Source organism: Lactuca saligna, chromosome 8 (assembly GCF_052625555.1).
Source record: "Lactuca saligna cultivar CGN05327 chromosome 8, ASM5262555v1, whole genome shotgun sequence".
Lineage (NCBI taxonomy): Eukaryota > Viridiplantae > Streptophyta > Magnoliopsida > Asterales > Asteraceae > Lactuca > Lactuca saligna.
This window is the reverse complement of record NC_136424.1, coordinates 202,314,345-202,330,802: the sequence shown is the minus strand read 5'-3', so window position 1 is coordinate 202,330,802 and position 16,458 is coordinate 202,314,345. Positions and strand designations below refer to the sequence as shown.

The 16,458-nt window shown below is 33.3% G+C and overlaps 1 protein-coding gene across 1 annotated transcript; it reads right to left on the bottom strand.

Annotated features, from left to right (window-relative positions):
• Positions 1-9,966: 9,966 nt before the first annotated feature.
• Positions 9,967-14,931, bottom strand: LOC145012116 (putative aminotransferase TAT2). The gene is made up of 7 exons (XM_078970896.1): positions 14,604-14,931; positions 12,230-12,572; positions 11,938-12,156; positions 11,790-11,849; positions 10,828-10,983; positions 10,554-10,647; positions 9,967-10,297 (listed from the first exon to the last, which is right to left on the bottom strand). The coding sequence occupies exons 1-7, from the start codon at positions 14,864-14,866 to the stop codon at positions 10,146-10,148; spliced, it is 1,287 nt and encodes a 428-aa protein (XP_078827022.1). The 5' UTR covers positions 14,867-14,931; the 3' UTR covers positions 9,967-10,145.
• Positions 14,932-16,458: the final 1,527 nt, after the last annotated feature.

Below are 16,458 nucleotides of genomic sequence, written 5' to 3'. Positions count from 1 at the left end.
GGACTAGGTTGTGTTCTTATGCAGAGGGGGAAGGTTATCGCTTATGCCTCCCGACAGCTTAAGACACACGAAGTGAACTATACAACACACGATCTCGAATTAGGAGCTGTGGTATTTGCTCTGAAGATCTGGAGGCACTACTTATACGGAACAAAGAGTACCATCTTCACCGATCACAAGAGCCTTCAACACATTTTCGATCAGAAGGAACTCAACATGCGACAACGACGATGGGTCGAGTTACTGAATGACTACGAATGTGAGATTCGATATCATCCTGGAAAGGCCAACGTAGTAGCCGACGCCCTCAGTCGAAAGGAATACACTGGTCGGAGGGTCAAATCTCTGACCATGACTATCCATTCCCACTTATCCACACAAATTAAGGAAACACAAATGGAAGCTTTGCAACCCGAAAATGTGGCGGGTGAATCCCTGCGAGGAATGGAGAAGAATTTAGAAGTCAAGGGTGGCAGAGCCTACTATCTCATGGACCGAATCTGGACCCCAAAACATGGTGGTTTCAGAAACATAGTCATGACTGAAGCTCACAACTCAAGATATTCCGTTCACCCGGGTTCAGATAAAATGTATCTGGATCTTAAGAAACTGTACTGGTGGCCTAACATGAAAGCAGAAATTGCTACCTTCGTGAGTAAATGTCTTACTTGCGCTAAGGTTAAGGTCGAGTATCAGAAACCGTCAGGACTACTACAACAGCCATAGATACCGGAATGGAAATGGGAGCGGATTACTATGGACTTCATAACCAAATTACCCAAGACGACAAGTGGACTCGATACCATATGGGTCATTGTCGACAGACTGACCAAATCCGCGCATTTCCTACCCATCAAGGAGACTGACAAAATGGAGAAGCTTACAAGAACTTACTTAAGGGAAGTAGTGCGACTGCATGGTGTTCCGATATCCATTATCTCCGATCGAGATAGTAGATTCACTTCAAGGTTCTGGCAGTCACTACAAAGTTCCCTGGGAACTAGGCTGGACATGATTACAGCCTACCACCCACAGACAGACGGACAAAGTGAGAGAACGATACAAACTTTAGAAGACATGCTGAGAGCCTGCGTGATTGATTTTGGAAAGGCATGGGATATTCATTTACCCCTTGTCGAATTTTCATACAACAATAGTTATCATACAAGCATAAAGGCTGCTCCGTTTGAAGCCCTCTATGGTCGAAAGTGCAGATCCCCTCTGTGTTGGACTGAAGTGGGCGATACCCAGTTAGCTGGAAGAAGAGTTCCTGAAAGCACTCTCACCGGTCCGGAGATCATACGTGAAACAACAAAGAAGATCGTTCAGATTCGTGAACGATTGAAAGCCTCAAGAGACCGACAGAAAAGCTACGCTGACCAAAGGAGGAAACCTTTGGAATTCCAGGTAGGAGACCACATCTTATTAAAGGTCTCACCGTGGAAGGGTTTAATACGATTTGGAAAGCGTGGGAAACTAAATCCAAGATACATAGGGCCTTTCGAGATTCTTGCCAGAATCGGCCCTGTGGCTTACAAGCTTAACCTACCGCGCGAACTTAGTAACATCCATCCAACCTTCCACGTCTCAAACTTGAAAAAGTGTCTGTCCGACGAGACTCTTGTTATCCCACTCGACGAAATCGAGATCAACGAGAGCCTCAACTTTGTGGAAGAACCAGTAGAAATCATGGACCGAGAGGTCAAACAAACAAAACAAAGTCGCATACCCATCGTGAAGGTTCGCTGGAACGCCAAGCGGGGACCCGAATTCACGTGGGAACGCGAAGATCAGATGAAACAAAAGTACCCTCATCTCTTTCATGTTCACTAGTATCTTTACTACTTTAAATTTCGGGACGAAATTCTCTCTAACGGGGGGATGATGTGACAACCCGATACTTCAACTCTTTGTAACGACCAAAATGGGTCAAGTATTGTAACCACTTATGCGTAATAAAATGTATAAATAAGTTCTACTTAATTTCTTTCTATGATTTAATGTCTTTGAACCATGATCGTACGTAAAAAGATCTCCCAAATCCGACTTCATATAGCGAAGTTATGAACTTTCAAAGAAATTCCCTTAAACACGATGGATTGTTATTAAATAATAAAAACAATAATAAAAATAATTTTGGAATTTGCCGACGGAGTCTAAACGAAAGTTGTAGAGCGTAGTCTCACCTACGCGAGGATATAAAGACCATCGAAAACGGAGTTCGTATGAAGAAGATATGAATTTTTGAAGTTATTAAATAAATTAATTATTTATTTTAATCAAAATTCGGATATTATCCGAAGAGGAGTCAGCGCCCTCATCCGAGGTATGCACCGCGTACTCCTGTACGCCCCGCGTAACCAAGAGAAGCGGCCTCTGATCGTCCACGTCGCACCATCCGACTCGCCGTCCCATCCGACCCGCGTACCCAGCGACCCGTCCCATCCGACCCGCGTACCCAGCGACCCGTCCCATCCAAAGCCGAAGCAGTCGAGGCCTCGGTCATGCATGACATACGCGTACGTGCTGCGTACGAGCGTACGCCCCACGTACCGAGGCAGACCAGCCTCCCTATAAATAGCATACGAGGGTTTGCAAGGAAAGGGCTCATTTCTCTTCTCTCTCTCTCTCTCTACTTTGCCTCGTTTTCCGTGTCCGTTCAAACCCGTAGCTCTGGTCTTCTTGGCTCAAGTCCCGAAGGTCGATTTTACTCCCGAGATTCCCGAGAATCCCGAGGAAAATCCGTTTCCCAAGACGAAACTCTGCCCGGTTTTCCATCTCGCTATCTCCAAAACTTTCAAGTGAGTTTCATACCCCTTAATCAACCGTTTTAATTATTCTAAATACTTTTATATGCTTTCAAGGGGGGGATTACAAGTAAAACACATGAGTATTATCGTGTGTTACATAAAGAAACTCTTTTATATAATGTTAAATATTCAAATCACATTCGATTTATAAACTTTTAAAGGAACTTTTATATATAAATATATAACATATGTTACAATAGCATTCGATCTTTTAAAATATAAAGTTGTTGTAATACATGTATAAAACTAAACTATTCTTAAATTATTCTGTTCTATCTTAGACTCTACACCAAAAATTTATGCTTTCATAAACAAATTATTCTTTTCCTAAGTATTTCCAAACAAACAAAGCACACTTTTTAAAACTATAATATGTATAGTTTTACGAACAGATTTCTAACTCTTAGGTACTAGAAACATATATTTTCAAGAAGTTTACTTTTGTATACAAGAACAAACGTAACATTTTAATAAGTAGATCTGTTTTTATACCACAGATTTGTGAGACACTAACTTCATGTACGTTCGAGTACACATTTCAAGTCCTGTATTATATACCAGAATCCCTTGGAGGGGGAGCATGGTGTTTGTGTATAGATCTATACGGGCTTGACAACCCGCGCCCTGACTGTTAGCTACAGTCCACCGTTTGGGGTGACAAACGTCATAACATTCCAACGCCTGAAGAACATTGTGTATAGGCATTTCGAGTCAATAGTATGGTTATAAAACTCACAAGGGGTATTAAAAACGCATTGATTTACAAGGTTTTCAAACTCATTTATTATTTTACCTTTACATACATTTTGGAAACAAACATTGGTCTTGAATGAAGGCTACTTTTATGCTAGTAGAAAATATAGGATTTTCTAAACACATACAAACAAAGATAAAACATTTCATTTCATTTAAACATTGTCATTTAAATACTTATGAAATTCACCAGCTTAAATGTTGATCTACTCTTTCAAAATTACTTGTATGTCCCAGGAAATCAGTAATTTCAGGTATGCATTTCGCTTTTGATGAAGGGATGCTGCAGCGCCAGTTTAATCTCGTATTTTGACATCATATTGTAATTGAGTTTTGAACATGTAACTTTTGACAAATGTAAACTTTCAATTATATATATATGATGGTTGTATTGCTTTCTTTACTATGTATTCATTTGTTACATTACAACATGAAGTCATCCGCCCCCGAACGTTTCCGCCGTTCAGGTTTGGGGGTGTGACAGAACGGGTAATCGGGTTGATTGATTTGAGGGAATTAATGAATTTAATTTTTGTGGGTTGAAAACCTTATGTTCTCACTAGACTCCCAAGCTTGGCACTCAGTTTTCTTGTATACAGGTAGTGGCAAGAGAGCATAGGAGTGATGATCTGATGAGAAATCAATAGATTATAGGCTATTAGAATAAATAGCTAGATATTATAAGGCCTATGTTGTTTATGTTTATGTTTTTGATCTGTATTAATAATGATATCCCGGGGTTTTAATATAATACATTTCTTCGGAAATGATTTGATAGATTCTTTATTATATTTTTTGGAACAAATTATGCAATATATTTCTTTAAAAATATACTCTGATTTACAAATAAAGCATAAACAAATTGGTCTTTTCTGGCCGTGAATTTGGGGATGTCACATGTTAGAACTCCTATGGATCCTAGTCTCAAGCTTATACCTAATAAGGGATCTCTAGTGTCTTAACTTGAATATTAAAGGGCTATTGGTTGTCTAATGTGTGCCATGATTAGTACTAGGCCTGATATAACATATGATGTTGGAAGGCTTAGTAGATATACTAGTAATCCTAGTGTCATTGGCAAGTTGTAAGTAGAGTATTTAACTACTTAAAATGGACCATGAACTATGGTTTAACTTATAGTGGATATCCTTATGTTTTGGAAGGTTATTCTGATGCCAACTTGATTAACAACTTAGAGGATCACTCCTCTATAAGTAGTTATGTATTTCTTCTTAGAGGAAGAGCCATTTCTTGAGCATCCAAGAAACAGACATGTATTACTAACTCAACCATAGAGTCTGAATTTATAGCATTATCTGCTGCTGGTAAAGAAGCTGAGTGGATAAGGAATTTGATTTCTGAAATCCCACTACGTCCAAAACCAATATGTACCATTTCTATCAAGTGTGATAGTGCTACAACCTTGGCTAAGGCTTCTAGTCAAGTGTATAATGGGAATTCTAGACATTTAAGTGCTAGACATAGCATGATTCGTGAGCTCATCATGACTGGTGTGATATCTGTGCAATTTGTAAAAACTCAGTTGAACTTAGCCGATCATTTAACCAAAGGGTTAGCTAGAGATCTTGTCACAAGTCAGTTGTAGGGATGGTTTACAGTCCACCTAAAATCGTTTATATTAAGATACCCAATTCCCATCTAATGCATTATTAGAAGTTGAATTCAAGTTGGAAAGCTTGATATTTGATGATTGGAACACATTTTTATTATCATCTCAAGGTATCTGTTCAGTACTGTAAGTTAAAGAGCTTGAAATTTTAATTCTTAATATTTCTTTGAAAAATTGCATTTGCAGGTGCAAGAACAAAAGAACTACCTATATACGCATGATTCAAGAAGTTAGGACTTACCTTTGATATGCTTATTGAAAGATGGTACACAAGCTAGTATAATATACTGTCAAGTTAGAACTCTGAGAATGAAAACTATTGTGTATATTATCTTTATGTATTCACTTAGAATCGAAAGTGTTAAATCCTTAGTGACACCTTGGTATTTGAATATTTGGAATGAATAATATACTAATATGAAATTCTATCATCAAGATATTTCATTTATGCATCAGTTTGTAGTTGTTATGATTTTATTTTAATCAAGATTAGACTTAAACGGGGGAGGTTTTGTTGGTGATTTTATATCACTAATATTATTTAAGTGTGATGGGGTTAATTTGTTGATCAATGTCACTTTGACAACCATCGAACAAATTAGTATGGTGCGGAGTGCACATTTGTTTGATTTTGTCATTGTTGAAAGTATACTGCTATTTAGGGCGAAGACCCTAAACTGATGAGGGTCCGGGGGCAGCGCCCCTGAGAGCGGGGTCCAAAGGGCGGCAATCCCTAGCGGGGTCCTAGGGGCAGAGCCCCTGAGTTATGTTGCTATATAAAAAATGTCTCAAAAATTCATATTTTTTGTAAATACACTCGGTTTTGTGATCCATTTATAGACCCCGTTTTATGTTAGTTTGTGACAAGTAATTGACATTTTTTGGACAGGAAGTTGTTTTCCTATAAGTACGATATGGCAGTTTTAAGGCATGAAGGTAGTTTCTGTTATATGATCAATTTTGTATTCATTTTGGATACATATTTTCTAACAACTTTTTCATTCTCCATTCTAGAAAAAACAATAAGTTTCATCTGATTAGAGATTTTGAGTGTACCTTCGAAATGCTTTAATCTGAAAGTGTTTAATAACTCTCACTGATACAAGTATATCTATACCCTGATTTTCTAACAACTTTTTAGAGAGATGTGAATGAATATAGTTTTAAAAGTGGTGGTAATTGGTTAAGATGTCAGATGGATCATGATAATAGTTACACACATTGTTGGACTAATGTTTCAAATGTCGATGGATTGGATAATACAGAGCGATAACATACTGGTCATGAGAATATTAGACATATGGGCGACACTAGCATTGAGAATATAAGACATATGGCCGACACTAGCATTAGGTGAAACACCATTTTTCAGCGGCATTAACAACACTAATAGAGTAGACATTAGTAATTTAGATATATATATATATATATATATATATATATATATATATATATATTTGCTTTGATCATGTTTATTTCATATGTTAGTACATGTCGTCTTTGCCTTTTGTCTTTGTAAAGTGTTTTGTATTATAGTTGAAGTCTATATAAAAGTATTTTGTAGGTTTTATGTGGTTACAATAGTTGGATTAAATATTTCATATCCATTGGTTCAATTTTCATCACCTATAGTATTTATGATTCAAATTCCTTATTATCTTTTGCTTCTTAGATTCCAAAAGTGATTCGTCTTAAGTATATAGAGGTTAAAAGAAAATTTGTGTATTACTATATTATTTGGGGTATAGGGTTTTAAGCGATTAAAGTAGTCCCATGATTTTTACTTTCGTTGTGAGGTTTCCAAGATAAACATCTTGGTGTCATGTGTTAGCTGTTTACCTGTTGTTTTGATTCTATCTATGAATCCCCTATTATTTACATACTATTTTGATGCTAACATGTTTTGGTTTCAGATATGAATCCCTTATTGTGATTGATATTCATTAATGAATGTCCTATTTGTTTTCATACTCATTGGTTCTTTTTGGTAGAGAAAGTTTAGCCAAATGAAGATCAATGTTCTAAAAATTGCTAGGGGGTAGTTCAGTCAGTGGATTAGAGTTTAAAAAATAATCGGTTTTTGTGGGGATTAAATGACAATCATAAATTAAAAGAAATTTATATTTTCAAGATAAATATGTCCAATATCCTAGAAGTATAAATAAATAACCATAAAAGGTCATATTCTAGTGTTTAACATTAATACAATGACGGATAGATACATAGACAAATGTGAGAGGGAAGAGAGAACAGGGAAGTTTATTTAATAAAGATAAAGAGACTCGTCATAGGAGGGGAGATGAACGAATATATAAAGTCATAAAGGTCAGATCTATCTCTTCTAATAAACAAAACAAAAATTTGCCACATGTCCATTTTCTACCTCCTTTGCCAAGTGGTATTTTTCTAGACATTCACTAAATGATTTTCCCGCCCATGTTCTAATTAATGCTCATATCAAATTCAAAATAATTTCTGTTTTTAATAACAACTTAATCCCTAATTTTTTTGGGATAGATATCAATTACCAAAACACCACAAAGAGAAAGCCTACCTACTACAAATTGGCTTGGAATATGGTTTCCTTAATCCCATCCACATATATCGTCACTAATCTTGCTCCCATAACCATCTTGTCATTATCTTGATTGATCGATCAGACACAAAAAAACCCTAAGCACACATTTTCTTAATCTCTTTGAAAGAACAATCCATCCACCACTCATCAATGCCATCGTGAGCATAAAGAGCATTCTCCAACTTTGTCCAACTTTCTCATTCTTTAGAGTCTGGTGAGCATAAAGAGCATCGCTAAAGGAATACAAAAACTAATCATAACTGAATTGTTTCGTTTACACACTTCATGTTGATTTTGTTTTGGGTCTGTACTTTCTATTTTTTTTTTTTTAATTTTGATTTCATATTTCATATTTTCTGGTTTATGTTTTTATTTGAAGTTTTGTTGAAAAACTGTAGATTGACACCCCAACTCATTTATCACGTTGATTTTTCTTTTGAAATTTTACGTACGTATGTTTTTGAAAAAAAAAAAAACTACGATGATAGGTTTCAACTTTTTGCATTCTAGCTTTCATAAGTACTACTAATATTTTATTGATGAAGTGTTCATATATTTAGGGATATGTCCAAGTACATGGTACTAGATTTTCTGAAGCTATACTTGAAGAAGAGTCTACAAGTCATCCTCCTAAAGTATAGAAAAAGGTTTTTGTTTTTTCTTCTAATGATTTGCATATTTGTTACAACATTGTCCTAATAATATGTATTTTCATCGGTCGTTTTTTACCTTTTCTGCCAAATGATTAGAAAAGGATCAAGGCAACGGCCTACACATATTAATGCCTTTAAACTTATTGCAATGTTAACTTTTTTGGATCCCTCAAGATGTTTGGATAAAGAGGTAGATGATTCTATCAGGATTTTTTTTCATCATTTTCAACCGATTAGGATAGATCTAATGAAAACGTGAGGTTTGATCTTCTTGGTGCTCTACTTCTGATGATATAAAGTTACTCGGTTCTCTTACAATTCATGTAGATAGATTCCATCATTTCCATTCTATTATGTTTTTTTAAATTAAAATGGAATTGTATCATGAATCATATTGATTTTATCTTTTATTGATTACAACAACTAATAATCCACCTATCGATAGGTAAAGTTATTTTATCTTTAAAGACTGAGGACAACATTCTCTGTAGTTAAATTTTGACAATTAACAGGAATACCCTCATTGAGTTGATTTATCACCGAGTAGATAATGACTATTCATAATGGATTAAATCTGATCATGTTAATTATAATATTCTATTTATTCAAAACGGATATTTGACTTCGTTGAAGTCAAAGTTACATTAGTAGGCATTATTATTGGTATATTACCCCAAGGGCTTCAACATTATACATTTTTTTCAAGCCAAATGATCATCTTGCCACCCACTCCTTATTTTCGTTTCAATTTGGTTTATGAAGAATGAAGTTGTAAAATGTTATCTATTGTGTGTTTTTTTTTTAAATTTTATTTTTAAATGTGGTATATGGTTCTTATTCTTAATTATTATATTTCTAAATGGCAGAAGTTGGTCAAAGTGATTAAATGTCTAATATGCACTTTTAATAATGTTTTCATGTGCATTATTTTAATTCAAATCCTGATATCTTATAACGAATAAATTGAAACTACAGAGATGGTTTAACACATAATAAAAGATAATGTACTTCTACGTTATTTACGAAAATTACAGACTCATCTTGGGGTCATGGAGACGCAGAAATTATTTGTTGTAAAGGTAGAATTGTATTTTAAACATATGTTTTAAAAAAAGAATATACTTTTCAATTAGTTAAACAAAATTGATCCATGATCAAATTGACTGCTTTTAATATGAATTAATTATAATTAGTATATTTATATAATGTTGTTTTAATATATCATGGTGGTTTTCACGGGTTATAAACTAATTAAAGATTAATATATATGTCTCTGGTTAAATTTTACTTTAAGTATCGATTTATTTCGAATTTTTTGAAATTTTTAACCTTTTGACTTTTTGACTGTCTAAACCGATTTTACCCTTCTAGACCGATTTTGACTGACTTTGAACCTGACATATTACTAGGTGATACGCATCCATGAACTGGCCACCTAGCCCGATTTATACAACTCTGACGATGATTAATTCCACAATTGTTGTTTGCTGTTTGTGACTATGTTTTTTTTTCCAACAAAGCGGCTTAAAGTTAAATCCCAAATTCCCAAAATCAACGGTTTTAAATTTTCTTGAAACATACAGCTTCAGTCTATCCATCGGTAACTTTATTTAAGAGTATATATATATATATATATATATATATATATATATATATATATATATATATATATATATATATATATATATATATATTTGATCCACAACTGGAGACTCTGGAGATTATGAAATATGATCCAACCAGCATTCAACACTTTTTGATTTCTTGGAGTGCCTTCCACAAAAAGATTTAAGCCTCTTGATGGCATCTTCAAGAGATGATGGATCGATTGCAATTGTCACCCGAAGCCAATTCTTGAGTCCTACACTTATCCCTGAAGACCAAAAAAAAAGTAGCAAAGTTAGGTAGGAACAACTTAAAAGTCGACCTTTATTAAGGTCAAAAAATAGTTTTCATATTCACCATAAAAAAATTCTTATATTTTCAGGAAATAATTTCATTGGTGTTCGAGTAAATATTACATACTGGAAATACGACATGGTTTCGAAGTTCAAGATCTAATTAAGGATGCTTTGTGCCTTTGTCATTTTAGAAGATCTTTATAGGGAAAAGATTAATGTAAAAATTACCTGGTAGGATTAGAACTGATTCTTCCTTAGCGATCTTGACACAAAAGTCTAAATCATCCTTGATGTCTTTAAACGCTGATATATCCAATTTCACCTTATAAACATTTAAAAAAAACAAGTAAGACAAACACATACATAAAGTTTAATGAAACAATTCATATCATAAATAGCAACTTAACATATCTATTATCTTTAAAATTTATAAAATTTGCATCTACCCCATTAAGCTCAACGAATCTATATTCATTATAAAAATTTTGCATCATCTCCTTACCATAATAAAAATGGACCCTTCAGGCTTGCTCGGGCAACTTACACCAGGGATGTCTATAATTCCCTTATAACAAGAATTTGTAGCTTCTCTAATTATATTAACATTTTTCGAGGAGATATGGTCTTCCCTTCTGCCAAGTATATCAGGAAGCGCACCCTATATGTAAAACAAACTTAGAGATCTTATCAAGCAAATCATTATGCAAAAGCAAAACCTATGTTGTAAAAATCCCGATTAATATCTGATTAATTCATAGGCGCTACTCGATCGATTAAAGGGTATCTAACGATTAATCCATGCATACACAATGATTGAAACAGTATAACCCGATAAAATTTTAACACTTTGAATGAGTTATACCTCAACAGAAACTATTTAAGGTATGATTAGTGTTGTATTTATCATATTAGCCAATTTTGTTATAATATTAGTGGTATTTACGAGCTTTTATATGATATTAGTTATATTTAGTTTTTAAAATCTAACAAATTAGCAATTAATTGTCCCCGATTAATCTCTGCCTAGCTGATTAATCCGTTAACCTCAGTCCACTGATTAGATAACGTTGAGTGATTTTTACAAACTTGTGCAAAACTAAATACGCATTAATTAAGATCTGAATTTTGACTTGGTAATTTAAAAAGCTATCGAAGATATAAAGGTGTTCCACTCGTAGATAGGAGGATGCATGGTATGAGATGACGTTATATATGCATCTATCACACAAACTTTAAAAGCAAACTAATAACAATGATGTTGTTAATTACCTCTCCTCCTTTCTCTCTGCATAAAACATAATTCTTACTCAACGTTCTCGGTAATTAACTATAAATAATAGATTTAATTTTTGAACTTTCATTTCTACTTACTCTCTTTGTCCCAACAACGAGTATAGAAGGAATCTAAAGGTGACTTTTTGGATGGAGGAAGTATAAAGTACATAGTATCAATAACATATATACCTGAATAAACGTTGGCACGTTTGAGGACATATGGAAATATCCCTTAATGCTTTCAATAATCTGAAAATAAAACTTGAACTTAAAATCGATGCATTTACGAGTTTTTATTAAAGCATGTATTAACGTTTGTATGAGAAAGAGAGATCACTCCATGTTGTTTGAGGATGCCATTAGGATCATGGGTAACAAGCCATCCAAGTCGCCAACCAGGAACAACGAACCTTTTTGATAAAGAACCAAGTGTAACAACCGGAACTATCGATCCAAAGTTTCCCATTGAAACAAAAGGGTTTTTCCCAAAAGTAATATGATCATAAACTTCATCAGAAATCACTAATATTCCAAGATTCCTTGCAATCTCGGCAACCTATACATATACAAAACACATCAACAATGATAATCATATAAAACAAGTTAATAAATCCACATGGGCATTCCACCTTCTTTAGATGTTGATGTGTGAAAACATTCCCACAAGGGTTTCCAGGGTTAATAATAACCATGGCGACTGTATTTTCATCTGCAAGAGATTCGAGTGAATCAAGATCAACTTCCCAGTCTTTTTCAGGAAGAAGGTCAAAGTAACGAACTTCCAAATGGCATGATCGAGCAAGAAATTCGTAGTATGGAAAGCCTGGTTTGGGGAATAGAATATTATTCGATTTTGAACCCTTAAGAACTGTTAGAATGTTTTGAGCAGCATGTTTGCATCCCATTGTCAAGAATACATCATCTGGTGATAACTTATTTGTAAGTCCTTGAGAAAGGTACTCTGCTACAGCCCTATAAATTTTTATAGAGTCAGAGTAAGATGAGTTTTACTAGTATTAAAGTAAATTGTGCAATATTTTTTAGTAGATTAAAGTAATTTGTGCAATATTTTCATAAAACGTGTTTTTGGCCATTTTCATGTAGTGATAGTATCTATCTTAATATCGAAGACTATAGTAATTAGCACTTAGCATATAATTCACCTTTTGCACATACACATAAAAATTCTTACATTTTGATCCTCACATACCTTTAAGTTTTATCATCACTTGACAGTTTTTCAGTTATTTTGGAGGGAAAACAAATTGACATTTTTTTTTCGTTTTCATTAACCATTGCAATTATTCAAAACCTTTGCCATATAACTCAATGACAAAATATTGGGGGCAAATTATCCTTAAGGGTGGTGATATTATCATGTCATCATTTTCTTGTATGTAAATTTCGTTTTCTGTTTTTATACTTCGGTTTTAACATTCTTCACCCAAACTATATATTCCAATATCTATAGCTATATTATTCTTGTTACTTGTTTATTAAGACTAAAAAATTATACACTTCGCCATGACTCTTGGGTCTCCACCAACTCAAGGAAGGGGTAGGTATAAAAAATTTCATACAAATGGGAAGCATGAATCACACCTTATCCAGCTCTCAAATATATACATATAGACAAAAGAAACACATTAACATATAATTGCAATTATCTCATCTAACCACTCTTAACGCGTGGTACATGACACATAATCTTTTCTAGATAACATACATTATGTATTAAAAAATATTGACTATAACACTAACTATGTCACCAATAATATACGAATAATTCATATTCATTAAAAAAATTACATATATAATAAGGAGGATATAAAAAAGACAATACTTCGAGCATGGTATCATGCAACATAATCCTTTCTTGATAGCAGTATTCATTAAAAAAGACATTGACTATATCAAGTTGAGGAATTATTTCCGGATTTGGAATTAACAAATCCGACAGTAATACACAACTATTACAACAGTAGCATGTGTAGGTTGCCTTTTTTTTTTTTTTTTTTTAAATGAGTCAGTTATAGATAATTGATGTGGTTGAATGGAGAATTGGAGGATTAATATATAAGATATATAGTTTCTTTTTCCTAGAGGATAAACGTATGAATGATACTAAAAAGGCCTTTCAGCATTACATTTCACAATATATATACATCAACTTTAGAAGAATTTTGACCAAAAAAAAAGATAAATTTGTTAAAAACTTAACCCTTAATAAATCAAGCCATGCATTTTGAATTAATCCGCTAAGTCCATAAAAAAAAATCATAAATATATAATTGTCTAGATTTAATACTTAACCATTAATACTTAACCAAAGTCATTGTCATGGGAAATTTTGTCCGCTTGATGGTACATAACAACTTCAGTGTTACTAATGAATCGTGAAAAGGAGATAGAGCAGATTCTAAGGGGGTGTTTTTGATTTATAACTTTTTCCAAAATGAGGTTTTGAAATGTATTTGTATTAATAATTTACCAAGGAACAAACCTCAAAAAAAAAAAAAAAAAAAAAAAAAAAAAAGTCACCAAAAGTCATAAACTCTCAACTTTTAAAACTATTTATTTTTCTTCTTACCAAAAAATCATTTTAAAAAGACTTTTACAATTGTCAAACATATTTTCAAACTTTTAACTTTTTTCATCCAAAAATCCAAAAAATCATTTCAAAAATAATCCCAAACACCCTCTAATTTTGCACTTACTAAATTATGCCACATGAAACCCTATGCAATAAACTCAGTATATATACTTTTCTCCCTTGGAATAATTACAACTGTAATCTTTCTGAAATTTCAACGACTCATTGTGATCACAACCGTATGTTAATTTGGTCTATCAGTTTGTTTTATCCGAGTATATTCCTTGAATAACACAAGATTTAGTGAGCCAATCCACATTTAACATATTATCTACAACTCTCGTACACAAAACTATTAAAAGAGTTGGCATGAAGAACTTGCAAAGTCAAAGAAGAAATGAAGTACGTACCTTCGGGGTGGGAGAAGCCCACCTGTGGGGGAATAACCGTTAAACTTAGCTGAATGAACAGCTTCAGCAATGGCATCTGCGGTCGTCTGAATGGTACCGAAGCAAGGGGAGAGAGATGGTTCACCGTGGGCCATAGGGATGATAGGTCTTCGGTCAGATTGATTGAGATTTGACATGAGAATAGTCAGAACGCTGCTTGTGGGTGTCTCGGATGTAGTCTTCGGTTCTGAGTTTCTCTGGAATGCCCACTTCTTCATCATCATGGAAGTTATCTCGTTCTTGGTATCTTTCGACTCTTGTGCAATTGGGAGGTTTAATTGGGAAGGTGATGGTGTAATTTATAGTAGAGAAAGGTATCTTTTTCTATTTGTGCTATAGTTTAATTTTGAATTTTCAAATTTCGGTTATAAGAGGTCATAATGTCATCAGTATGTCGTTATATGTTGTCAAACGAATATGTACCATAATCACACGTAAGAAAATACTTGTGTTGGAGTTATGGCCAAATGTGATTACATATTTCGTTTGTAAAATTAATTTATCGTAAGCGTAGTTTCATGAATATCTACGTAACCATAAATTTAATGGGGTTGAAGTATAAAAGTATATTTATAATTTATATAATTAAAACTAGTATTTAATTCTTACTGAGCTTTGTGACGAAGAACACCTTAGAATTTCATTTCCAAATTTAAACACTATATATAAAACGGTACAATTATACCATATTAAGTGGTCATAAAATTATCAAAATAAAGTTTCGATACAAACAACAAACAACAATGTATGGGTGTTGCAGACAAAAATAAAATTTAAAAATATATCTTTGTTAAACACCAATTAATTGAGATTCTATATGATAATAATAATAATAAAAATAATAATAATAATAATAATAATAATAATAAATATTAATAGAGCTGAAAACTATAAAAAAATGATGTTTAAAAAAAAAAAAAACAACTAAACTTTAAAATATAGTAAGGGACCAAACAATTGATAAAAAAGAAAATCTTGAGAAAATTCTAATATTTTAGTTCAATTTATGAAAAAAAGTTTCAAACTAAATTTTGTTTACAACAGAATACCGGCTAAACCTTCAAAAAAACCCTATTTGGCCGGTTTTGCAGATTAGCCGGTATTCTGTCATTTTTCGTTAGTTTGGTTAAAACAGTAAGATTTTTTGAAAATTACTATGAAATTAATTGATATTATTATTAACAAATCATTTATCATTATAAACAAAGCAAACACATGTGGTGATAATTTCTAGGAATAGAATGATAGTATCACACCCCCAAACCTGAACGGCGGAAACGTTCGGGGGCGGATGACTTCATGTGGTAGCGTAACAAGTGAATACATAGTAAAGAAAGCAATACAACCATCATATATATATAATTGAAAGTTTACATTTGTCAAACGTTACATGTTCAAAATCAATTACAAATATGATGTCAAAATATGAGATTAAACTGGTGCCGCAGCATCTCGTCATCAAAAGCATAATGATATCTGTAGTTACTGAATCCCTGGGACATACAAGTAATTTTGAAAGAGTAGATCAGCATTTAAGCTGGTGAGTTTCATAAGTATTTAATGACAATGTTTGTATGAAACGAAATATCTTGTCCTTGTTTGTTTGTGTTTAGAAAATCCTGTATTTTCTACTAGTATAAAAGTAGTCTTCCTTCCGGACCAAAGTTTGTTTCCAAAATGTTTGTAAGTGTAAAAGTAACCAATATGTTTGAAAACCTCATAAATCAATGTATTTTTAATGCCACCTGTGAGCTTTATAACCATACTATTGACTCGGATTGCCTATACACAACGTTCTTCAGGCGTTGGAATGTTA

Bases quoted from the DNA above. Each gene is read 5' to 3' on its own strand.
- LOC145012116 (XM_078970896.1), bottom strand. From the start codon at position 14,866: ATGATGATGAAGAAGTGGGCATTCCAGAGAAACTCAGAACCGAAGACT. The intron at 11,850-11,937 runs GTGATCTCTCTT...TTTTATTTTCAG, and splicing joins GCATCCTCAAACAACATGGA to ATTATTGAAAGCATTAAGGG. The intron at 10,298-10,553 runs GTAATTTTTACA...TTTGGTCTTCAG, and splicing joins ATCAGTTCTAATCCTACCAG to GGATAAGTGTAGGACTCAAG.